This window comes from Meles meles, chromosome 3, assembly GCF_922984935.1.
Source record: "Meles meles chromosome 3, mMelMel3.1 paternal haplotype, whole genome shotgun sequence".
Classification (NCBI taxonomy): domain Eukaryota; kingdom Metazoa; phylum Chordata; class Mammalia; order Carnivora; family Mustelidae; genus Meles; species Meles meles.
In genome coordinates this window covers 173,274,191-173,300,138 of record NC_060068.1, presented here as the reverse complement: position 1 = coordinate 173,300,138, position 25,948 = coordinate 173,274,191, and the positions used below count along the sequence as shown (strand labels likewise).

Below are 25,948 nucleotides of genomic sequence, written 5' to 3'. Positions count from 1 at the left end.
GTTTTTTTTATAGCCACTACTTGGTATGCCCAGTGATAGTCTGGTGGATATCTCAACTCTCCCTGTGTGTTTATGCGGACAAAGCCCTAAAACCTACTTGTTTAACCACCCCCTCCATTCCGTGAAAAGCTATTAGAGAAGCCGACATTACCCATGCCTGAGCACACCGGCCGTGCTTCGGCGGGTAAAAAAAATACTGGATTTTCCCGCAAGTTTCCTAGTTTGAAGAGAATTCTATTAATGCTAGGAACTTTTATATTCAAGTGTGTGTATAAATGCTCATTTTTCAGCCAAATGAACTTTCTACTTTTCTGCCTCTTTTCAGTTATACCAAGAGACGTAATTCTTTTAATCCATCTAGTTACTTAGAAAGGAAAGATCGAGGATGAAGAACAATAAAATGGTCTCTTCAACTCTGAGTGTTTATAAAGATAGCTACTTTTTTAAAGTTAAAAATGTCAAGTTTAAAATATGAAGACTATTACATAATAAAATCAATAGTGGTTCTTTCTGTTATTTAGCATAAGGAGAATAGCTTTTAATGGGAAAATAAGATCAATTGCTTTTTTTATTCCATTCATTAGAAAATAACTGTGTATGCTGTTTCCTTAAACATAAATTAATTTAATGGAATTTTTAAAAGAAATTCTGACATACTTTTCCCTTTTTTATATCAGTTGAAAACAACCCAAAAAATTAATATCCATGCTAAAACATCCCAAAATATCTCATCATTCCACAAAAATTACATTATGAATAGTATTTAGGGCATAGAATAAATAACAATGCCATTTGTTCCCCTATGTATCACTCACATCCGGTTCCTTGATAACCTCCGAGGTGGTGTTCAGCATACCCTGCCAGATCCTGGAAAGATCTCGAAGGTTAAATATGTAATGGAATTTTGCTGGTGTAGGGAGCATTTTGATCTTGGTCATCTGCCACAGTCGGCGTGTCAGGGGAACCAATTTCATCACTAAATCTCTCACTTCTTCTGAGAATCCCCTCTGAGCACAGTAGTAGCCTCTCCCAATAACACCTGAAAGAGGAACAAAGTCATTAACATTTTGAGTGATGGTTCAAGACAGTGAAATTAAAATGAAAACCATTATAGAGTTAGCACAAATATTATACACATTTTAATAGATGGCCACATAGCAAAGAAATTTATATTAATGTTCTCTTTTTTTAACCTAAAAAATAGATACAGGTGCAAGTCAGTTAGCATTTGACTACTGGCAGGTTAAGAATTACCACTGCAAGCTCTAGCTGAACAAATTCAGTATTATTAAGTGAGTGACGATAAATATATAAAGTTGCCTTACAAAGACATAAGAGACAGGGAGGTCTCATGAACCCTAAGATTTCTCCATTCTGTTGTTGCCTTTCCATGTGTTATAAAATATTTTAATTTGCTTTATATGTAAAACTTTCTAGGCAAAAAGAAGAATAATTAAAATTGATAATAGTCATTTTTTCTGGTCCGTTATACTTTTCCCAGGTTTAGATCATTCACATATCATTTGGCTTCCAAACTTTTGCCCACTCCCGCAATCAAAGGCAGATACTTCCACACTCCAGTAGCTCGGGGTGCTGAGAGGACATTTTAGTCTGCCAGAAATTAATTAGGGTAATCCTAATGAGTTTTCTCTCAGCAGCAGTTTCAGAAGTGGTAAATTAATACCTAACATGATGTATACCTAATTTTACACTCTTTTTCTGCAAAGAGTTAACTACAAAATCAACTATAAACTCTTTTCTTTTTCTTTTATTTATTTGACAGAGAGAGAGAGATCACAAGTAGGCAGAGAAGCAAGCAGAGAGAGAGCTAAGTAGGCTCCCTGATGAGCAGAGAGCCCCATTCAGGTCTCCACCCCAGGACTCTGAGATCATGACCTGAGCCGAAGGCAGAGGCTTAACCCACTGAGCTACCTGGGCGCCCCTACAAACTCTTTTCATTTCTTAAACTATCATAGTTACCTACTGGACCAGTGTTTCTTCAATGATATTTTCTGAAATACTACCAAATTAATCAACCAATAACCTGATTTCAATCTTATAAATTACTCTGAGATAAAACTCTGGCTAATCTCTGCTATAGGCAAAATTATTTCTTTGGCCAAAATCATTATATGGGTTGGTGAAAGTACACAAACTTTTGGAACGGTATTCCATCAATCCGGACCTCATATAGGTATATCCATGAGGAAACAATCTCATCATCTCCTTGTTCATTTAATGTTTCACCTCCTTGCCTAAGCCAGCAACAGTTACTTTAAGAACAAAAGTAGAAAAGATCTGCCTAGGCACCCAATTCAGGATATAATAAAGCCTTATAGAAACAAAATCCTGATATAAACACAACTGGCGGGGCACCTGGGTGGCTCAATGGGTTAAACCTCTGCCTTTGGCTCAGGTCATGATCTCAGGGTCCTGGGATCGAGCCCCACATCCAGCTCTCTGCTCAGCAGAGAGCCTGCTTCCCCCTCCCCTGCCTGCCTCTCTTGCCTATCTGTGATCTCTCTCTCTCTCTCTTTCTGTCAAATAAATAAAATCTTTAAAAAATTAAAAATAAAAATAAACACAACTGATGAGTGATAAGGGTAAAGACTAAGGACCCACCCAATGCCCCTTCAGTGTTGACTTCTGGGTGCATATTTTCTGATTGGAATGGAAGCAGATGTTCTTGCTTCCCCAAGCCCCCCTGACACCATTTTACCGAAGATCTTGTCCATGGAAGCATCAGAAGGCAACGTGCAGTTAAATATAGAGAACTGCCTCTTGAGTCTTTGTGGTATATCATTGCGTCCACCCCCAGGATGGATCATGGCTGCCAAAAACTGGATGTCCACGATGCTGGTAAACTCCCCAGGCTTCTCTAGGTTATAAAATCCATTCTGTTCCATCAGCTGTCGTACTATCTCATTAGTAACCTAAGAAAGACAACTTTCAGAATTAAAAGGCCACTCCTTTACATCCCAGCAACTAACTCCTTGAGTGTTTCCAGATAAATGGAATTTATTGGAATTGAGGAACTGCATATTGAAAAAGTGGGAAAGTATTTACTCCTCAAGGCATAAATCAATGTTGAATTGAAATGAACCACATGATAGAATCAATATACCTGATCTCCCCACTCATTGATTATTGGCATATTCACATCATCAATAAAAACAGTCATCTTCTTTCCTGCAGGAGGGCCATATGTTGTACCCATGCGTTTATCCACATAGCTCTCTATTGTCTTCTGTGAAACGAGAAAACCAACAGAAAGATCTGTGAGAATACCCTCTAAGGCACGGTAAATGATTTTTAAATCTAGGAACACTGGAATTGATGTGAATTACTCACAAACTCCCCAAACTCTTTTTAGTTCTGGAAACCAGGACATGAAGTACCTAAATTATCTTGCCATAATGTTAACCCCTGAAAATCTGCTTTAATTTAGGAGTAAATGGAATTCTAACTGGTGGATATTTTAGTGAGATGGGACTCTTTGGTCCCATTTCTACAGATTTTTACCTTATTGTTCCTGTGTTGATGACACTGTATCCCCCAACCCCATTATTCAAAGAATAATTTAGCCCTTCCACAAGTTTCCCTGCACTGCCCAAGAAGCTTCTTGGGTCTGTGCTCTGAGCCAGACAGCCTGCCACCACTGGAAGACGGCTTGCTCTCCACTGAGAAGCTGCCAGTGGCTCTGCAGCCAAACACAACCCAGATTCAGTGCTTTGGGGCAGACGGAATCACAGTGAATCCCCTGCCCGCTCAGCCCCTGAGACAAAACTGCAAACTACATCATCTGTGTCTCTCTCATTGCTCCATTCTCAGCTTAGGTGGTAAAGAAAACTACACTGTGCTCTATTAAAAATAACAACAAATCTTCCCTAGCAATATGAAAAAGAACTTGACAATTGATTAAACTAATGTAACGTTACAGGTCAACTATTCCTCAATTTAAAGAAAAACGGATGGAAGGAGTGTTGGAAGAGGTACGGGGGAAGATGGGGAGATAAAATCAATATACCCAGTCTCCCCATTCATTGATTGATCCAGACTATTGATCACGGTATGATCATTTCCATAAGAGTACCATGTGGCTTAGAAATCAACCATCATTCAAAATGCATGAACTGAGTAACCAGAGCTAGGGCCACAAAAAAAAAACAGAAAAGACTTCACAGTTCTCATGCTCTAGAAACTCAGTCTTTTTTTTTGGACAGAGAGAAATCACAACTAGGCAGAGAGGCAGGCGGAGAGAGAGGAGGAAGCAGGCTCCCTTGCAGAGCAGAGAGCCCAATGTGGGGCTCGATTCCAGGACCCGGGGATCATGACCTGAGCTGAAGGCAGAGGCTTTAACCCACTGAGCCACCCAGGCGCCCCTAGAAACTCAGCCTCATTCCGTTCCTATTACTGTAGTAATCTACTGATTCACGATTTTAAGTCCTGTTAAAGGTGACGTATAAATGTAGGAGAAAGCAGGGGTTTATTGCAATAAAATACATTCTCCTCCTATCCAAAAAAAGTTTAGTTATTTCATGATAAAGAGCAAATCAGCTAAGAATGACTTTAATAATCCAAGATACAACCACAAAATAAGGCCAACATATAAGCAAAAATCTATATATTTGTCCTTGGAAATCTTTGCAGTTGGTAATTTGAAGTTGTAATTTTCCATCACCATTTTAATGAATAATGGCAAGAAACATAAAAGTTTTTCACCATTTCCAAATATAAAGATATATAAATATATCACAACTCATTCAATTACAAAATAAATCTCTCAAGACAACAGTGCAACGGCAGAAAGAATTTCCTATTCCCCTGACATAAAAGCAAACTGTTTAAAGTAATGTACTAGGCTAAATTTAGCTCTGCTTTTCAATGAATTTAAATGCATAAGGCAATTAATAATCTCCCGACACCTCCCTACAGCAAGCCAGAGCCTTCCAGACATTCCCTTGTCTGTTAATGAGAACTCACAGGCACATGAAGATTTTATGTCTCAGGGGCCGTCTAGGAGCTAAAAGGCCATAGGTGGGATAATATGGAGTAATAGCCCCATATGTGCACTTGCTTTCCCTTCATTGTAACCCTATTTCTTTTTCCAAATAAGGGGGAAATTACTAGGAAGCTATCTATGTCATAAAAGAGCTGAGCTGACTAAAGCAAAAACAAGGGAGGGGTGACATGAAATAGCCTTGTGACCCTGGAATTGAGACCTTTCTGTTTTTAGAACTTCTACCCATTAATGTGTGATTTGAAGTTTGGGGACACCTCCTAAAGGCCTGAAATGCAATAACTGCACCTTCTACTCCATCATTTATCTACTGGAAAATGTCCCGGGAAACCACATTAAGTGACTGGTCTCTCCAGCTGGACTTCCCCACATGAATGATCCATAGCATCAAAAAATCAATATGTATTTTTAATTTTTTAAGATTTATTTAATCACAAAAGCAATATATCTGAACATAAATGCCTCCTACCCCAAAATCTGCACGCCCCGCTAAGTGCTCATTTGAGGGAATGGCACCACCCAAATGCCCCATCTGAACATTTCTCCATCCAACATCAATACATCCCTTCTCTTAAAATGTCAATATTGCTATTGAATGTATCTCCTCCCTGAACAGTGATATGCCTGAGGACTGTTACTTGTCCTGGGAATTCATGGGAATTAATGTCACAATCTCTTAAACGGCCCTCCCCCCCAGTGGGGCCTCCTCCAATAAGTCCTGGAAACTTCTTTAAAAAACATATACACTGTCTACATTGTGTGATTTACAATTTTATCCAGAATTTTCTGTCTCCCCTCCCCCAAAAAATTCATCTAAAGAACCACTGCTAATCTTTGTAGTGTTCCACCACCCACACTCTCTCTGATCTCCTTCATCTGGGGGAGGCCACCAACCACCATTTTGGTGATATAACCGCAGTCCAGTCAACAAAAAAAGTATATGTTTATCTGAGTATTGTCTGTCTCTCCCAGTAGAATGTGAAAAGGGAGGGCACTGTGTTTATCTTGCTCATCGTTGCCTCCTCCGTGTCTAGAAAGGTCTCTGGCACACTGTACTGATTTATAAATATTTGATACAGGGACGCTCACTCAGAGAAGTGTCCGACTCTTGGTTTTGGTTCAGATCATGATCTCAGGGTCATGACATCAAGCCCTGAGTCAGGCTCCATGCTCAGTGTGGAGTCTGCTTGAGATTCTCTCTCTCTGCACTTGCCCCTGCTCGCACACCCTCTCTCTCTCTCTCTTCCTTTCTCTCTCCCTCTCTGAAATAAATAAATCTTTAAAGCCATATATGTAGTACATAGTAAATGAGGAAAAGAAACCTGGGGGCCATCTGTGACTTCCTGCTCTCCCTCTGTCCCTCTCTTTTAACCACATGTTCCTAGCCCACAGTGGTTGTGCTTCCTGATCACAACTTGAATTCATCCTCATGCTGCTTCCTTTCTGCCCTTTGTTACCTGGCCCAGCCCATCCTTCCTCTCCTTCTGGGTCTCTCTGAGGACACCCATATCTCTTCCATCTTTTCGTCCACTTTGCAGCCAGAATGAACCTTCTGAAGGGCAGTGTGACCCCACACAACTCCACTGGTTCCCCAGGAGTGACTTACAAGGAACTCCATGATGTCCCCACTTAACACGTCCAGTCTCACCTCTAAACCCTCCTCAGTCTCTTTGTCCTGGCCCTTGTAGTCTTCATTCACTCATATTCAGTTAACAAGAAGACATACACCATAAAGTGATGCTCAGCTCACCAGCTAATGCACATTAAGATTAAGAGATCCTTGGGGGCGCCTGGGTGGCTCAGTGGATTAAGCCGCTGCCTTCGGCTCAGGTCATGATCTCAGGGTCCTGGGATCGAGCCCCGCATCGGGCTCTCTGCTCCGCAGGGAGCCTGCTTCCTCCTCTCTCTCTGCCTGTCTCTCTGCCTACTTGTGATCTCTCTCTCTCTGTCAAATAAATGAATAAAATCTTTAAAAAAAAAAAAAAAGATTAAGAGATCCTTATTTACATATTCCTAGAGTAGTCATTTCTGGGCCAAAAAATCTCTCATGATTAGCCTCAGCCAAACACAATTTGTCAAATATTGATTCAGATGAATGATGGTACATAAATATCATTTCTCTCAACCCTGCTATTGAGTAATAAAATTGAAATCTCTAGCAAGGACTTGAACTAAGGGCGGTTTATGCTCTTCTCTGAGAATAAACAAAAACTTTACTCTGAAATCAGGGAATGGTAGTCCGTGTGATATCATCTTAAGCAATCTATGGAACCTAGAAAAGATTCTGATCTTCTTGTCTATCTATCTCACACTCACATAGAATATCAAGGTTAACCCAAGTAGTGACAGTGGCATTTTAAGAAATAAAAACGAGAGGGTTAGAAATCCAGACAGACTCGGGAAGGCAGATAAGGCAAGCTGCTCTTGTCCACTCTAAGCTGGGACTCCCTAAAACCAGAGATAACCAATTTTCTGAGTTAATTTCTTGGTAGACAATTCAGCCTCTATAATTCCTTAAAAAATATATCATATTGGTATAATAAAAATATGGAATTTCTTCAAGTAATGTCAACTCTTTCATTACATTGATTTCTGTAATCCTCTAAAGGAACTACTGTTTTCCCCCTCTGGACTCTACACCATAACTAACATTTATCACATCAGTTATACTTGATTGTATATATGTCTGTTTCCCTAACCACACAGAAGGAGGAACATTGCATTGGAAGGGATATTGACGGGCCACGTGCAGTTGTGGAGGTTGTACACTGCCCAGTTTTTGGGTTTACCATTCACACCACTATCTCTGTGAATAAGACATATCACAGATCTGTATAACCTGCATGGTCACAAGTGGGAGTGCATATAAAGATATTTAAATAACAAATACTTATGTGTGTGTGTGTGTGTGTGTATGCACAAGAGAGTATTATCCATAAATGATATATGTGAAAGCATTCGATGAGCTTATGCATTACAAAGATGAAAGGTATTTTATTATTATTTTAGGTATCTCCATATATCAGCATTTAAATCATTTTCATACATATTACACCCAATTAAATTGAAATATTTTAAGATACAAATGTAAAAAGTAAGCTAAAAAGATATTATAAGAAAATACTGGACATTTGTGTAACTTCTCTTTGGTATTCTATGCTTTTTTTTTTATAGCACCCTGTTTTTATTTCATGTTTACAATACCTTAGAACTCTGAGAATAATAAAGGTTTCCATCTGCTCTTTAATAAATAAATAAAAATAAAGTATGCTCAATTTTAGGCTTCTGTATATCTGCTATTTAGCTAAAAGATAAAAACTGAGAGCTTGTGTACTTTATTAAGACATCTACTGCCTAAGTAAGATCTTCCCCTTGTATTATAAGTTACTAAAACCAAATGAAAACAGTCTTCCATTAATAAAGTTTAAAATGCTCAACAGCATGTTGTTAAAAAAAATAAAATATCTAAAACAACATGAAAATACAATAACACATAAATAGAAGCTAAAAATAAAACAAGAGCACTAAGTGATAAATCACTGTTTTTTAAATATTAATGTGGATAAAGGACAGCCATTGGAAGGAGACATAGGGGTAAACTGGAAAAGCACAGTAAAACATATGGGAACCCGGTTTCTCGCCAGGGTCTGGTACCAGCTAACCGTGTGAACACCAAGAAGTACTTGATCTCCCTCCACCTGACTGCAATAACAGTAACAGTAGAACCTGATATTTTTAGAGAACTTTACCCTGGAAAAATAATTTCACGTATAATCTCTTGTGATCCTTCTTTGGAAACTAGTCTTCAAATAATGCTCTAAGGAGTCAAAAGAAATCTGTGCAATCATAGGGGCCTCTGAAGGAAGCAAGGATAAAGCTGGGAAGGATTTCAGGAGCCTAGCTTCAATGCCATCAAAGCAAATCTGTGGTTATCTGTTCTATAGCTTAGTCTTCTGCATAAGATTTCATTGGGAGGGGAGCTTGGGTGGCTCAGTGGTTTAAGTCTCTGCCTTCGGCTCAGGTCATGATCTCAGGGTCCTGGGATCGAGCCCCACATCGGGCTCTCTGCTCAGTGGGGAGCCTGTTTCTCCCTCTTTCTCTGCCTGCCTCTCTGCCTACTTGTGACCTCTCTGTCAAATAAATAAATAAAATATTAAAAAAAAAAAAAGATTTCATTGGGAGAAGTGGTTCTAAGAAAAAAAAATGTGGAATTTCTTTCGAGGCTCTATGATTCTCATTTTTTAAAAACAAAACCTATTGCTATGCAACAATTTATAAAATCGTTTTATTCAAAACACTTTAAGATTATTTTTAGAAAAGAAATCTTTTCAGAAATTCTGTAAAGAAACTTTCTTCTTACCTTTCTGTATTGTTCACATTTTTAAAGATATGTATAGATTACTTTCAAAAATAGGAGGAAAAACCCTTAAAATGATATTTGTTATGGAAAAAATTAAGATCTCTCTCTTAAAAGACCAATTGAATTCCCTCATCCAAAACAATAAGGCGACCGTACAATTTTTGCCCAAACTACTCACTTTTGATAGTGACGGGGATGCCATTATTAGTCCAAGACAATGGAAGTAAGCTAGATTTTCCCAGAGAAAAGGGGACATACAGTCAGTCATCCTACTGATGAAAGATGTGAACGTGACCCCGTGGATAAACAAAAGAAACCCGAATGAAAACAACTGTCAAAAAACAGACGTGTGGCCTTGACTGGACTATAGGCCATCACGGTCCCACAGACATGCTGGGACGCCCAGTATCTGTCTTCCCATCTACAATCTCAGTTTCATTTGGATCCGGATAAGTGGGAGATCTCGAGACAAATGCTCGTCTCTATCAGAACTCACCCCAGCATGAACGGCTGAAAGCTACAGCGAGAAAGTTAATTCCAGCAGTTTGGCTAATTGGAAGCTCTCTAAAATTAATGAGTCTAGCTTAGTAGAAAGCTTGGCTACTCAGCAGTCCAAAGAGGCACGAAACAGTACACGATCATACGATGCTTCCGAGCAGAACTGTCAATGCCCCCTTCACACCACGTAGAAGGGAACAGGGCTAATGTACTTGCGAATCAGATAATGGGATCCTAAAGAACACAGATGTTTGTGTTTTGAAAGCCTGCTTTATTATTGTCCTAATTATTATCTTTCAATGTGGTATGACTTCTAGAAATTTATTAGTTTATGAGTTTTTATATCAACAAACAAGTTGCTTTCTACATAAAATATACCTTTTTCCAGGAAATTAATAAATGTCTCATGTTAAAGAGATACAGCCTACAGATTTCACCACCTTAATGGAGTAAACAATACCAGAGTTACTAATAAAAATACAGTGACAAGGTCTTGTTATACACTAAATAATTTGGCTGGTCTTTGACCACGGTTCCCAGGAGGGAGCCTTTAAACACCAGCCAATTTCCTAAGTAACAGGATTTTCTTTGTTATTCATGGCGGGTTTCTCAGACTACTCTTGCCAGAAGGACCAACCAAGTGATTGGGGGTTTGGGAATTTGAACCACGTGCTATTGGCTGACCTTTTAGGAAGGGAGGGGACTTGGGGACTGAGTTCAGTCACATGGCCAATGATTCAATCAATCATGCCTATGTAATGAAACCCAGTAAAAACTCTGGAGATTGTGGTTCAGGTGAGCTTCCTGGTTGGGGATACACACTGATGGGCCTGGAGAACAATGCATTCTGAGGACACAGAATGGTTACAGTTGGGACCCTGCCAACCACTGACTTGCTGTGTCTCTTCTTTTGCCTCATCCTGATTCATATCTTTTATAATAAAACCATAATCATTAACACAGCACTTTCCTAAATTCTGAGAGTCACTCTGGTGAATTATGGAAACCGCAAGTCATAGGAATCCCTGAATTTCTAGCCAGTTCTTCAGAAGTGCTGGTGGCCTGGAAACGCAGACGCGGGACAGATATCTGAAGTGAGAGAAGGCTTGTGGGGGCTGAACCCCTCACCTGTGAAGTCTTTAGTAGGTCCAGGCAGTTATTGCCAGGATTGCATTACAATGCTAAAGACATAATCCAGTCTCAAGAAACGTGAAGAGCTAGATAATTACCCCACATAGTGGGGGGAAAAAAAGTCACACTTTGATTTAAGGTTTTAAAACCTGCATTGACCGATAAAGTTAAAATTATAACCTTAAGAGGATGTTCTCCTAAAGTAAAACTAACAAAAGTTCTTTTAATGTAAAACGATATTGAGGGAAAGTGGCTAATGTTAGTAACAAAGAAATGTGTAAAATGTTAGCATCCTGCCAGCTTAGGGTAATTTAATGTGCTATTCCCCAAACGAAAAAATACCACAGCTGAGTCTTTGCAATCTGCGGCTGACCTTCCATTCACACCTTCCTTCCCATCACCACACTGTCAATGGCATTCATCTGCTAGAAGGCCAGCCGGTATTGGAAATTCCATCTCTAACAGAGGAGCATAATATAGTTGACAGTCTTATTTAGAAACTTAATCAATGGTCTTAGCTTTTTGGCACTCCGCAGTCACCAATTACATTAAGCGATACAAAGTCATGATTTAGCCACGCCGTCAACAATTTTCACAGCTCTTTGATATTTTAATTCCAACAACTAAAGAACAACAAAGTTAGACAAGAGCCAAGTTCTTTGGGTTGGCATTCTCCTAAAAATGTCCCTTCCATTTTCAATGTTATGAAATGTGTCCTTTTTATAAATGTGTTATTAATGTTCTAGCAGATATGAGAGATGATTTGAAAACAATTGAAGCATGAGAGCACACACAGGATTCCCTCCCCAGAGTCAGAAGGGTCTTAGACAACTTGGAAATAAGAGAAAACAACCAGACCACCATGGCAAACCCAGGTCATTCTTGGCAGTTCCATTGACAAAAGCAAAGGAAATCTGCGGGAATTTTTTTCTGTTACTCCCCAATGATATGATAGGTTAAAATTGTCAATACAATAACTCTTGAGATTTATTCCTGCAATACTGATAGGAGTCTTTGTCAAATGTTCAGTCAGGGAACAACAAGATGAATTGGAAATACCAGAACCAGAGATTGGAAGAGGAATGAAAGCAAGACTGGAAGAGAAATAGACTGGACCAGCTGGCGGTCTTTCTAGGCGACTTCCCTGGTGTGGACCATGAGGATGTGAATTATGCAGAGGTTCACAGGGAGAACGAAGAGAAGAAAGGAGATACGGAAAGTATTTCTTTAGCCACACCAACAGCCCTTGATTCAAGAGAGACCCATCAAAGATGACCCATGTGTCTAGCCTAAAGCCTAGAATAATACTAACGCCCACAGAAAAGCAGGTAGTAGGGAGAGCATGCAGGTTTGGATGCAGGAATAAATGATATTCCTTTCAGTTTGGGATTTTACATGTTCACAGGCTTTGCTAGATATTTTAAACACTACTGAGACTATTAACACCCTAGATAAGCTTCTTATGTCTCCACAATATACGATTATACAGTATAATCCGACGAGGGAGATATTCTGCTGCAGGTGAATAGTGGAAGGTATACGCAGGGGATTTATCACCACCGGGAAAGTGCAGATGAAGCTCACGGGCACGCGCAGAATAGTGCGGAGAGCTGAGCTGCCACAGCTGATCACACATTTGGTCTTCATGGTGACACCAAAGAGCCAGTACCTGAAACATCAATGGGGTGGTTGCAGAAGAAAAATTCAGACTCTTGACCATGTGACTTTCAGAATCGTACTTCGACATAAATCCTTTGATAATGACTGTTTTGGCTGTTCCTTGTTCACCAATCAGCAGCACAGCCTAAAAGAGACATTGAAAAAGAAATTCAAGGAATGCAATACGATGAGTATGAGCTCAACTGTGGGCTCCCCCCAACGCCCCAAATCCCCATGTTGAGGCCCTAACACCCAGTACTTCAGAATTTAACTGTATTTGGAAACAGGATCTTCTAAGAGATGATCAGGCGACAATGAGGCCATTCGGGTGGGCCCTCGTTCAGTCTAACTGGGATCCGTGGAAGAGGAGGAAATCTGGATACACATACACAAAGAAACAGCACGGAGGGAGTCACACAGGTAAAGAGTATAGGACACAGTGGGAAGACAGACACCTGTAAGCCAAGGACAGAGGCCACAGCAGAAATCAAACCTGTCGGCACCTTCCATCTTGGACTCCCGACCTCCAGCACTGGGGGGGGGAAGGAATGCCTGTTGTTTAAACCCTTCAGCCTGTGGTGCTTTGCTATGGCGGCCCCAGCAAACTAACACAGTCGTCAGAAGAGAAGGATTTCTCCTTGGAAAAAACAGGTCAAAGCTGGCTTTCTCTCAACTAGTATGTGAGAAATAATGACTTGATCATGCGCCGGAACTACTCCACTCTTAACACTGTTACTGGAGAATAATAAAAGAATATACTAATTTGGGTAATACTTGCACTTACTCGAACAGCAAACCAAACATTCCAAGATTAAGGCGAGAGGCCTGGTGTTTTCAAAAGACATTTTAAAATATGCTACTGTCAGTGGAAGTTAAGGAGCCGCACCTTGCCCTGTTTGGCGATGGTTTTAATTAGAAAGTCGGTCCTCACGTTGTCAACATTGGGCACCAGGATGGAGCCATATTCCGGGCTGGCGTCAGGCGGATACACGTACTCCTCAGTACACGCGCTCCAGTACCTCCACTCACCTGAGATGAGCAGAGAACACGTACGTTTTCATGCCTGCGAACACCTGAGTTCTGACCTGGAACCGGCAGACGTCCCTGGCGTCTCATGAAGGTTTCAAAAACTCTCCATGAAATGAAGATCATTAAAACCATAGATCTAAGTGGTAGTTAAATGTGTTAGCCAAGTCAAAATTTCCCAAGGAACAATTCCAAAGTGGTCTTGTTAGGAAATATTAAGAAGCACCCTGGAATTTTCTTTTTAAATATGTCAGGCTTTAATAATGTCTATATAAAAATGAAGAATGCAGTGATAGCAGTATGTACCTAAAGCCATTTAAAAATACCTAATCTCACAAGTTTTCATTACATTTTTTTAAAAGAATTTATTTATTTATTTGACAGACAGAGATCACAAGGAAGCAGAGAGGCAGGCAGAGAGAGGAGGAAGCAGGCTCCCCGCTGAGCGGAGAGCCCAATGTGGGGCTCAATCCCAGGACCCTGGAACCATGACCCAACCCAAAGGAAGAGGCTTAACCCACTGAGCCACCCAGGCACCCCTCATTACATTTTTTTAAAAGATTTTATTTATTTGACAGAGAGGGAGACACCAAGAGAGGGAACACAAGCCGGGGGAGTGGGAGAGGGAGAGAGAGGCTCCCTGCGGAACAGGTTCCTGGGATCATGACCTGACCCAAAGGCAGACACTTAATGACTGAGCCACCCAGGTGCCCCACATTATACACTTTTTTGTTTTTTTACATTATACACTTTCTTAATTATAAACCAAAAATACAAGATATATATATAGTGTGTATGTGTGTGTATGTGTATAGGTGCGTGTGTGTGTGTATATATATACTTAGTAGTATGTACTTTATATATATGTAGGCACATTAAATAAACTAGAAGAATATGCAGATAGATATGTAGATATGCATGTGTAGATGAAGGCACATATTTGGTAAAAATATACTCCACATTTTGTAATTTTCATATAACTGCTGATCATTACATGACTGAAACAGATCTGATTTAGAGATATTTCTCTAATTTGTTTTTTTTTTAGATTGATTTATTCATTTTAGAAAGAGAGAGTTAGTATGAGTGGGGGGATAGGACAGAGGGATAGGGAGAGACAGAGTCCTCAAGCAGACTTCCCGCTGAGCAAGGAGTGAGCTAGTGGCTGGATCCCAGGACCCTGAGATCATGACCTGAGCTGAAATCAAGAGGCAGATGCTTAACCCACTGGGCCACCAGTTTGTTTTTACTTCATTGAAAGTTCAGTAAGCGATATACTTAACAAGGGGAAGATCTGCATTTGGAACACAAGTGAAATACAATTTCAAAAAAGAAACAATTAGGTTTCTTCACACATGAAAACTTCCATTTTAATTTTACAGCCAAGTATTTTAACTGCCATTTAGAAAAATAAAATTTATGTAAATATTAGCCAGTGGAAAAAAAAACTGTTCCCATGTGCTGTGTATGAGGCCATGGAAGCAAGGACCCTCACCAGTGGATGAGACGTAGTAGTCAAACATGGTGTCCTCCGTCCCCTGCAGAGGTGGCAAATCCAAGGTCAGCCCTTCCTGAGAGCGCAGCCAGTGCTCCACCCGGCGCCGGCCCTCTGGCTCCAGCAAGGCGCCGATGCTCCACATCAGGGAGAAGACGTACAGTCTCCCCATGTGCTCGGGGGTAACCTCTACGCCTTGCTCCTGAGCATGAAAGAAACATTTTGTTTTAATGCTTGATTCTCCAACTAATATTTTACTCTGAGGTTTCAATGAAAATAACAAATATGTAAAATGGACAACGGTTTTCCCCAAGATAAGAACAAGGGAAAGATGCATGCAACTGGGAACAAATACAAAATGGATCTCCAGGAATACCAAGCCAGTCTCCAAAATAAATCGGGATGCTTATTAGATGACAGTGAACTTGCCACTAAATTACAGAGTAATGGCTTCCTAAGTGAAAAAAGAGATGAGAAAAATGCAAAAGATGCATGTGCATGTTTAAAACAATCACGGGTCTAACAGAGCCAATTTCAAATATTGTACTCTCTGTACAACATGGTTCTAAGAGAGAAACTTCTAGAAAGTTGAACAATTTACCTTTGGAGGGATGAGCCCTTGAAGCATGTTAATGCTCTGCATGATTACAAAAGCCTCAAGGATCTCCATCTTGTACTCTAAGTTCTGGATACTGAAGCGATAGAGGTCAGGAAAAGACTTGCTGTAGAGCTGACGAAGAATTTCAGCTTCTTGAGGCGAACGTTTCTTAAGGAAACCCTGTTCGTTTACAGATGAATGCATTAATAAACTTACTAGCACACCAAGAGAATGTCCATTTTGGAAAAATAATGGAACAATAATTTTTTAAATGGTAGTTAATTATAATAGTGCATACAGGATGTCAGGCCTCGCTAGCCAAGCTTTCATTCATTAAATTGTTTAATGCTCAAGATAACGCTATGAAGTAGGCGTTATTCTTATCTTCTTTTTACAGATGGGAAAACCAAGGCCCAAAGAGTTGAAGTAATGCATCCAGGATCCCACAGCTGGTGGGTGCCAAGGCCAACATTCAGACACACACGTTCTGTTACCTCCCTATACGTGTGCTTAGGTGGAGAGGGAGAAAAAGTCTTAAGCTCTTAATTAAAATATTCTAGAACAAACACTGTTATGCTGTAAATAAACAAATAAAAATAAAAAAAAAAAAAAAAAAGAAAAAAGAAAATATTCTAGAACAAAATATGGAGGCATTTATAGGGAAATAATTTAAGAAAAGAAAAAGGAATAAAAGAACAAAGGAAATCCACACCCACATTGTTTTAAATGGGGAGAAGGATTTATCAAGTTAGTTGTTTCCTTTCATGTCTTCTAACTTAATAACCAGTGTAGAAAAATATCCAAGAATATTCCAGAAAATGGAGAAATTAGTCATTTAGTGAATACACTATTAGAAAGGTGTGTGTGATTTCTAACAAAATACTACTGACACAAAATACTCTCTGAAGCTGAGGCAAGTTCCTTCAGCCTCAAGAGATTGGCTCGTTCTTAGACACAGAAACAATAAAATGTTGATTCCAAATTACTCATCAATTCATGAATTTACCAGGGTGCCACAGCCACAAAAACAGAAAGTAGCACTTTCAAGTTGATGGAACCAAAAACTATGTCATAGCACAGGGTCAAGTAATCAGCTTGGCTCCCAGGAGCAGACAGATTCCCACCCATCTACCTCTAACAACTTCCTCAGAGCTGCCTCGAACGGCTCTCAATACTTCCAGTCTGATTCTTTGTCAGTCTTGCCTCTTGCTAAGTGTTCGTGAAAAGAAACTGCGTTATTTAAGGTGAGCACTGGGTTATAAGCCAATAATGAATCGTTGAACACTTCACCAAAAAAAAAAAAAAAAAAGCAAAATAAACTTTCAAAATTGGAGCCACAAAAAATAAATATATAAATAAATAAGTACATATAAAAAATTAGGTAAGGGGCACGTGGGTGACTCGGTCAGTTGAGTGTCCTACTGTTGATCTCAGCTCAGGTTTTGATCTCAGGGATGTGAGTTCAAGTCCCATGTTGGGCTCCATGCTGGGTATGGAACCCACTTTAAAAAAAAAAACAAAACTTCAGTAAGTGTAGCTTTTTTTTTTTTAAAGATCTTATTTATTTGACAGACGGAGATCACAAGTAGGCAGAGAGGCAGGCAGGGAGGGGGAAACAGACTCCCGGCTGAGCTGAGAGCCCGACGTGGGGCTCTATCCCAGGACCCTGAGATCATGACCTGAGCCAAAGGCACAGGTTCAACCCACTGAACCACCCAGGTGCCCCCAGTAAGTGTAGCTTTAATGTAGGAACCTTATTCAGCCTCAACATAGAACATAATAGAAGCTTATTTCATAAATATCAAAGTCTAAATATTCATTAGCTACTCACATAAAAGCATTCTTTAAAAGCCTTTGTGAATGTGAAGTACTTGGGGCAAATCACAGAAATACTTTTCTACTTGGAGCTTGCTGCTGTAGCTGTAGTTACCAAATCTGGACCTATTATGGTGCTTTTAAAAACAAAAGCAAAAACAAGGGGCGCCTGAGTGGCTCAGTGGGTTGAAGCCTCTGCCTTTCGCTCAGGTCATGATCCCGGGGTCCTGGGATCGAGCCCCGCGTCGGGCTCTCTGCTTGGCAGGGAGCCTGCTTCCTCCTCTCTCTCTCTCTCTGCCTGCCTCTCTCCCTACTTGTGATCTCTATCTGTCAAATAAATAAATAAAATCTTTAAAAAAAAAAAAAAAAAAAAAGCAAAAACAAACCAATTCCTGAACCTCCCCCCACCACATTCCCCCACTCTGAGATTCTAATTTGGTAGACTGGGGTATGACCCCTTCATTTGTATTTTAAAGAATGTCGATGATGATTATTCTTGCAAAGCCAGGGTTCAGAGCCCTTGCCCTGTATTCTCCTTAATGGGCAGATAATTTGATTGTGAAATCTGAAATCTTTAGAAGCATATTTAGTGACATATCCAATTATATATGAGTATCATTTTTCCCTATAATTCCCTCTTTTCTCATATCTTCACATTTTACGAAACCTAAACCATTTTGCAACCCAGGTTTCTGTAAATTCTGAGAAGATATTATTAAAAGCTAGTATATATTCATAGAGAAAGAGAAGCACAAAACAATGACAATATAAAGCAAACATCTACTTAATTAAATTATATTTTGTAAGTTTTCAATCGAAATCTTCTTCAAAAAAATGTGTAAATAAAATAATAAATTTCACCAACAATGTCAAAAAAGATTTCACATCTGGCTTATCTAATAAACATTTTGCCTTATAACATTTACTTAGTAAAATATCTAAGTGTGCTAGGCATTTAACTATAATCTGATTATAATCAATATACTCTAGAATGTATTAGTGATAAGAAAATAATATACCTTTTCATGAACTGAAGATATTATCCAAAATACTATTTCCAAGAACAAACCTAAAACCAATGACTACTAGATCTCAAAGAAGTTGCTTGTATGTAATTTTTCCCTTAGATGGAATTTCAATAAATTGTTTTCTTCAAGCTGATATCTAAAATGATCGCTCCCAAACTTTACATGACTGAGTATTTTTTAAAATGTCATGAAGTCCCAAAGTGATCAAATTAAATTTTACTTATTCACAGTTTGGCGGGATTATTGATTCAGTGATGGCTGGCAATTACTCCATGACCCACAGTGGAAATCACAGGTCTACAGAGATGAGAAGATCCCTGCAGACACCAGAACGCTTAAGGAAGCTGTAAGGGACAGTCAGGGTTCCAACGTCCTGGAGCAGGCAAGGAGCTGCCACAAAAAACAGCGATGAGAGGCAACAACACCACAGGTCTGCAGAAAAAATTAGCACGCACTCTATAGGAACGCGCTCTACACGAATGCTAAAGATCCGTTTTCTACTCTAAGAGCACAAAAGACAGACTCCACTCATACCTCAAGAATAGGACTCCAATCGAGGATAGACGAACTCATGAAAACCATTCCATTTCTTGAGACAGTAGCAGGTGAAGCATTGTCAATGTTATGGGGTTCAAAAATGATCTTGCAGTTGGGAGCCATGGGAATCCGATCGCCATTGGCAAGGGTTAGAGTTTTGTTATCATCCAAAACAGAATTCAGATTTTCAATCCAAATGGCATCAACTGGACCATCAAGAACTATCCAGATATGCTCGCCTACAATATTCCACCAAAGGTGGGGGGGAAAGCATACATACACATATATACGTAGACCCATAACTATTATACCTGAAGAAGTACTATAACTTGATGTAATTGTCATTAAACTTTGATAGACATGATTATCTTATTTTATCCCATAGGACTTTTCCAGTTCTTTATATACCGATTGTTAAAGCACATAATCAAAGCAAACAGTCATTTGTTTATTGAACAAATATTCATTGAGCATGTTCTATAATCAGCACTGTTCTAGAGTCTGGGGATATCGTGGTAAATAAGACAATGTCTTGCTTTCACAAGGCTTACATTCTAAGGGATAGAGATGATAATCAAACCAATAAGCAAAGAAATATGCAAGATAAGAAAAATTAAGAAGGATAAGAGGATGGGGCATTGCTTTAGATAAGGTAGTCAATAAAATATTTCAGGAGAATGAACTGATGGACAGATCTAGAGGTAGAATCTTCCAGGTAGTAGGAATAGCAAGTGCAAAGGTCTCAAAGTGAGTGTAAGCACAGGGTGTCCCAGGAAGAGCAAGAAGTTGAACGTAGTAAGCAAGAAGAGATGAAGGAATAGAATGTGAGTACAGTCAGAAGGACTGGCAGAACCACAGAATCAACTCTTGCTTGCTTGTCTTACATTGGAGAAGTCCCACAGACATCCCATAGTGTCATTGAGCTAGAGGTCCAAGGGAGAGGTCAGGGTTGAAGATGAACATGTAGAAGCCACCAGCTTAGAGATGGCATTTAAAACCATAGACTGGGTATGTTTTTTGGGGGATAGTAAAAGTAGACAGAAACAGGAGGTCTGAGGACAAAGCCATGTCGATGTTCAGACTCCTGGTAGTATCTCCTTTGCTGGCTTCTCTCCCTGGCAGACCGCTCAGGAGGCAGAAGTAGAAGCAGAGCCAACAGGTAAAGTTTCCCTGAAGCCAAGCAAGGGAAGAGTTTCAAGAAGGGGAGTGATCAACCATGCCAAGTACTATGAGAGCCAGACTAGCCTGAGAACTGACCATTTATATCTGAGTGGCCTTGAAAGAGTCATTTTGGAGGACCACTGGGGACAAAAGCTAATGGGAGTCATGTATGGAGATATTTGGAAATAAAGAAAGTGACAAGCAGCAGCAGAATGGTCGACCACAAGGCCATGATAAATTGAGGTATTTTGCTTAATAGTTCCTCTTAATCATCTAATCTCTAGTTTCTCTTTATTGACACCATGACCAAGTTTGCGACTCTAGTTTTTATTTACTGTGTAATACCTATAATATATTCAATGTCAAATCAACTGCTTTGAAAATCTTCATTATGCTCATTTGACTTGAATTTAAGTAAAATGATGATCTAAACACCAAGGTCACTTAGAAAAAGCATGTTGCCCCTTTTAGGAAGGGAAGAAGCCACCTCTCTGAGCTCCCATTCTTGGGAGTACTGGACACTGGGTCTCTGTTTACACAGGACTATTGAAACTAGGTCAGAAACAAAATTTGATTTCCAGTAAAGCAATAATTCCAAATATGAACACACTTTTGAAACCCCAAGTTTTCACGTCTCTTCTACAACTGATTTTAGGTTGATGAGCTCCATTCCCTGAGAACTTGGATGTCACCACATTAAAGATTTATCAGTAGAAAGTGTTCCAAAAAAGACTCCTGAAGAAATAGGCCCAGTGTCTTGTCCTTCTCCTGGATCCTTCTTTCTCTCTTCAAGTGCATTCCCTATGCCTTTCTCCTCCTTATTCGGGAGTGAGGAAGCATGATGGGAGCAGAGTTAATGTCACCTCTTCCGTCTGAGCTTATATTCCAGGAACAAGGGGCTGAATTTCCAGACTCCATAAATAAGCATAAATTTAGAGTGAACCAATAGCCCTTAACAAGTTGGTTCACAGGACAACCAAACACCAGGGTATAACTAAACAGAATAATTTCTTAGTTCAATATAAACTTCATTTTTGGTATACGTAATCTTCTTCCCAAAGAAGACCATTTCCTCCTGTGATTTTATAGGAGAATCAGTCTTCTAAAAATAACCTGAACTTAAATAAAAGTAACATTTTTAAAAGATTCAGTGAAATAGTTGTAGTAAAATCACTTTATTCAACACCATCAATTTTCCTTAACAGCTTTTTCTTTCTCTTTTATTCTAAGATACCACAGGGAAACAGAAATATTTATTCAAAAGGGAAATAATTCCCTTTGTAACAACAACAAAGGAAAAAAGTGGGAGATGGGGGATTTTAAATACCTTAATCAAATATACTGATTTAGGACTCCTTAGTCTTGGCTCAGATATTATATGGAGAACATGTTCTACTAATTCTAAATAGGCACCAAGGATTTTATTTAGAAGGACATGTCAAAAATAATACTTCATCTTCTACCTTTCTTAGCCCTCAGTGTTTTCCTCCAAAGGGTTGAAAATATTCCATCAGTCCAGTCGTTCGTGGCCACATCAAGCCGACCAAACATCTGTGGGGCCGTAATCGCTTTGGGATTCATCCTCAGTTCCCGGTGTGGCTTTCCACAATCTGTACCAAGTAAATCCAGATTTTAAACGACTCACATGTAGAGTGAACCATCGTTAGGTAACACTGAACTAATTTGCAATGTACCATCAGTGGGTGTTCAAAATACGAAAAAGGCAAAATTACACGGAGAATATATGTCTTACTGCATGCCAAGTTATCATAATTAACACTGTCATATTTTATGGACTAACATAATTTTGTTTTTATCCTTCTGTAGAAGAAAATTTCAGGAAACATAAGGGGGGAAAGATACCACATTGGTACTAATGAATAAATTAATATGACCTGGAAATCTTTCAAATTTCACAGCTCAGAAATCTTCTGATTTATGGTATACCAGATTAAGACTGGTCCCGGAAATGTCACCCAGAAGATGTCTCATTCTCTCCATTACTGGCTTCGATTTGCTGAGATGTATTCTTGTTCATTTGGAAAAAGTCCATTAAACTAATCCTGCAAGAATTGAGGACTTCTTCTTTGTGGCCGACCTCAGAAAAATGTCTTTGATCCTTCAAACCCTAAAACCACTCTGAATGCACCAGCTGTACATAAGGGACTGTGGTTAATAAGCAGAAAGGTGAAGAATAAGGTTTAAAGTACAAAATCATAAAAATGGATGCTAAAATATTACATATTGTGTGAAAAACTGATGGACACAGGCAAGCATACATACCCAGGCACTCTGAAAAAGGTGTTAAAAACCCTTTAAAACTGGGACACCTGGGTGGCTCAGCCAGTTAAGTGCTCAGCTCTTGATTTCAGCTCAGATCATGATGTCAGGGTCAGGAGATCAAGTCCAACATGAGCTCTGTGGGGTTACCCGCTCAGCGGGAAGTCTGCTTCTCTCCCTCTGCTCCATCCTCATCTCCTGCCCCCTACCCTGCTCTCTCACTCTCTCATCCTCGCTCTTCCTCTCTTAAATAAACAAATAAATCTTTAAAAAATATTAAAACCAGGGTCACTGGGTGTCTCAATGGGTTAAGCCTCTGCTTTCGGCTCAGGTCATGGTCTCAGAGTCCTGGGATCGAGTTCCACATCAGGCTCTCTGCTCAGCAGGGAGCCTGCTTCCCTCTCTCTGCCTGCCTCTCTGCCTACTTGTGATCTCTCTCTCTCTCTCTCTGTCAAATAAATAAATAAAATCTTTTAAAAAATAAAAAATTAAAAATATTTAAACCTATTTAGAAAATTAAACCATAGTTCTCCTTTTTTTATTTTTTTAAAGATTTCTATTTATTTATTTGACAGAGAGGGGGAGAAAGTACACAAGCAGGGGAAAGGCAGAGGGAGAGAGAGAAGCAGGCTCCCTGATGAGCAAGGAGATGAGCTGGATGTGGGACTTGATCCCAGGACCCTGGGATCATGACCTGAGCCGATGGCAGATGCTAAACTAATTGAGCTACCCAGATACCACTTTAGTTGTTTTTTTTTTTTTTAAGATTTTATTTATTTATTTGACAGAGATCACAAGTATATCGAGAGGCAGGCAGAGAGAGAGGAGGAAGCAGGTTCCCTGCTGAGCAGAGAACTTGATGCAAGGCTGGATCCCATGACTCTAAGACCAAGACCTGAGCCAAAGGCAGAGGCTTTAACCCACTGAGCCACCCAGGCACCCCTAGTTCTCCTTTTTGAAATCACAAAAAGACTCAGAGTAATTATCTGCAATACTTTATGATGTTGAAGTTAAACTGAGTCACAATTCAGCTTTTTCAATAAATGATATCCATAAGACAGGCAAAACTGTTTTTTAAGCTAATCACACTTTATAAAAGGCCAGCAAACTCTCAGTATGACAGTGTCATAGGTAAAAACTGGATTTGGTCTGTTGCCCATATAAGAAAAACTGTCAAAAATTATTTCATTATGGTAGTAGGTAGAATTGCATCATTTTAATTTAAAATATCTAGTGGAAATAAGACAGTCTGTTCCATAAATGGTGCTGAGAAAAATAGACAGTTATATACAGAAGAATGAAACTCAACCATTCTCTTACACCATACACAAAGATAAACTCAAAATGGATGAAAGATCTCAATGTAAACAGGAATCCATCTAAATCCTAAAGGAGAACATAGGCAACAACCTATTCGACATCGGCCACAGCAACTTCTTTCAAGTCATTCTCCAAAGGCAAGGGAAACAAAAATGAAAATGAACTTTTGGGACTTCATCAAGAAAAAAAACTTCTGTACAGCAAAGCAAATAGTCAACAAAACAAAGAGACAACCCAAGGAATGGGAGAAGATATTTGCAAATGACACTGCAGACAAAGGGCTGATATCCAAGATCTATAAAGAACTTCTCAAACTCAACACACACAAAACAGATAATCATATCAACAAATGGGCAGAAGACATGAACAGACACTTCTCCAAAGAAGATATACAAATGGCTGACATACACATGAAAAAATGTTCATCTTCATTAGCCACCAGGGAGATTCAAATCAAAACCACATTGAAATACCACCTTACACCAGTTAGAATGGCAAAAAGTTGACAAAGCAAGAAACAACAAATGTTGGAGAGGCTGTGGAGAAAGGGGAACCCTCTTGTTGGTGGGAATGCAAACTGGGGCAGCCACTCTGGAAAACAATGTGGAGGCTCCTCAAAAAATTAAAAATAGAGCTACCCTATGGCCCAACAATTGCATTACTGGGCATTTACCCCACAGATAGAGATGTTGTGAAAAGAGGGGCCATATGTACCCCAATGTTCATAGCACAATGTCCACAGTTACCAAACTGTGGGTAGAGGGGACACCACTGGCATTTGTGGGAGAAGCTGTCCAACAGCCGCACCTGTACCAGGAGAGGGCCAAAGGGATGAGGTGCTGGGTTCCAGTAGCTTCTGTTAGACCTCCCCTACTCCCACCCACACACAAATAACTTTTATCCATACCAAAGCAATTTCTGGGTATGCCATGCTCTCTCCAGTTCCCCCTACATGCATGGGCTCTTCATTCTGCGAAGAAGACCTTTTATCCAAATGCTACTCAACCTAGCACATGCTCTGTAAGCCTTCCTCTAATTCCTTTAAAAAGCTTCTGATCTCCTTTGCCTCTGCTCACTATGTAATTGTCCAAACCTCCTCAAAGCAATTCCGTGTTGACTAATAACTATCTGTGTTACTCCATTAAGTTATAAGTTCCTTGAAGACAAAGCCTTTTGTTTTCATGCCTGCTTTCCCATTTCCACTACCGAAACTAGCAGGACCTCAAACATTAGAGAAATTTGATGAATCAGGAAACAAATATACGTAGGCCTAGTATAAGTTCAACCCAATTACCTTCTCGATCTTTGGAATAATGAATGGTTTCAGCAAGAAACAATGCATTGCTTAAAATAATAACTATTTTCCCTACATATTAAAACCAAGAATAGGTTAATCAACAGCTAATGATTAATTCATCTTTGCAAAGAACTTCTCCAAAACCAGTGATGCCATATGGGTTACATAATTTAGACGTATTATACATAATGTATCACTATTGTTTAATATTTAGTACTCCTTTGTTCAAGCCATTTTACCAGGTGCATTTGTACTTTATTGTAAACAGAAGGCAGCTACATAGCAACAAGAAAGTATTATTAGGCATAATTTGAGAGAACACATCATTTCAAAGCACTATAAAAATCCCCAGACACAATCTTAACAGCACGTGAAAAGCACATGATAAGTCTTGCAGGTGTGAGCTCTCAGTTTTGGCAAGATGAGTGAGAGCCGGAAGCACAGTTCTTTCTCAATGTGGAGACTCCCTGCTGAAGTGTTGACGTACAGAATTCACCGGGTTCAATCGCTGAGGATACCTAGACTATGTCCAATGCGTGCAGGACCCTAGAGCAATATAGAACAGTCTCCACAACCATAAACTCAAGATCGGTGCACTGGGGCTGCATGAGCTGCCTGGAAACCCAGCCCGGCACCTTTTCCCTGTGGGACCATGTCTGCGCATTCCAACGGCCAGAGTTCTGTGCAATTTGGGAACCCAAATCTGCCATGGCCAAGAGCTGC

The 25,948-nt window shown here is 39.7% G+C and overlaps 1 protein-coding gene across 1 annotated transcript in view; it reads right to left on the bottom strand.

Moving 5' to 3' along the window:
* Positions 1–25,948, bottom strand: part of DNAH5 (dynein axonemal heavy chain 5) — a 273,433-nt gene that overhangs the window by 92,574 nt on the left and 154,911 nt on the right. Inside the window, exons 42-50 of the mRNA XM_046001046.1 lie at positions 21,792–21,938; positions 19,165–19,406; positions 15,791–15,967; positions 15,190–15,391; positions 13,555–13,697; positions 12,679–12,813; positions 3,125–3,247; positions 2,720–2,933; positions 816–1,039 (exon numbers count right to left, since the gene is read on the bottom strand). Coding sequence (XP_045857002.1) covers positions 816–1,039; positions 2,720–2,933; positions 3,125–3,247; positions 12,679–12,813; positions 13,555–13,697; positions 15,190–15,391; positions 15,791–15,967; positions 19,165–19,406; positions 21,792–21,938 — 1,607 coding nt within the window. The remainder of the gene's footprint in view (positions 1–815; positions 1,040–2,719; positions 2,934–3,124; positions 3,248–12,678; positions 12,814–13,554; positions 13,698–15,189; positions 15,392–15,790; positions 15,968–19,164; positions 19,407–21,791; positions 21,939–25,948) is intronic.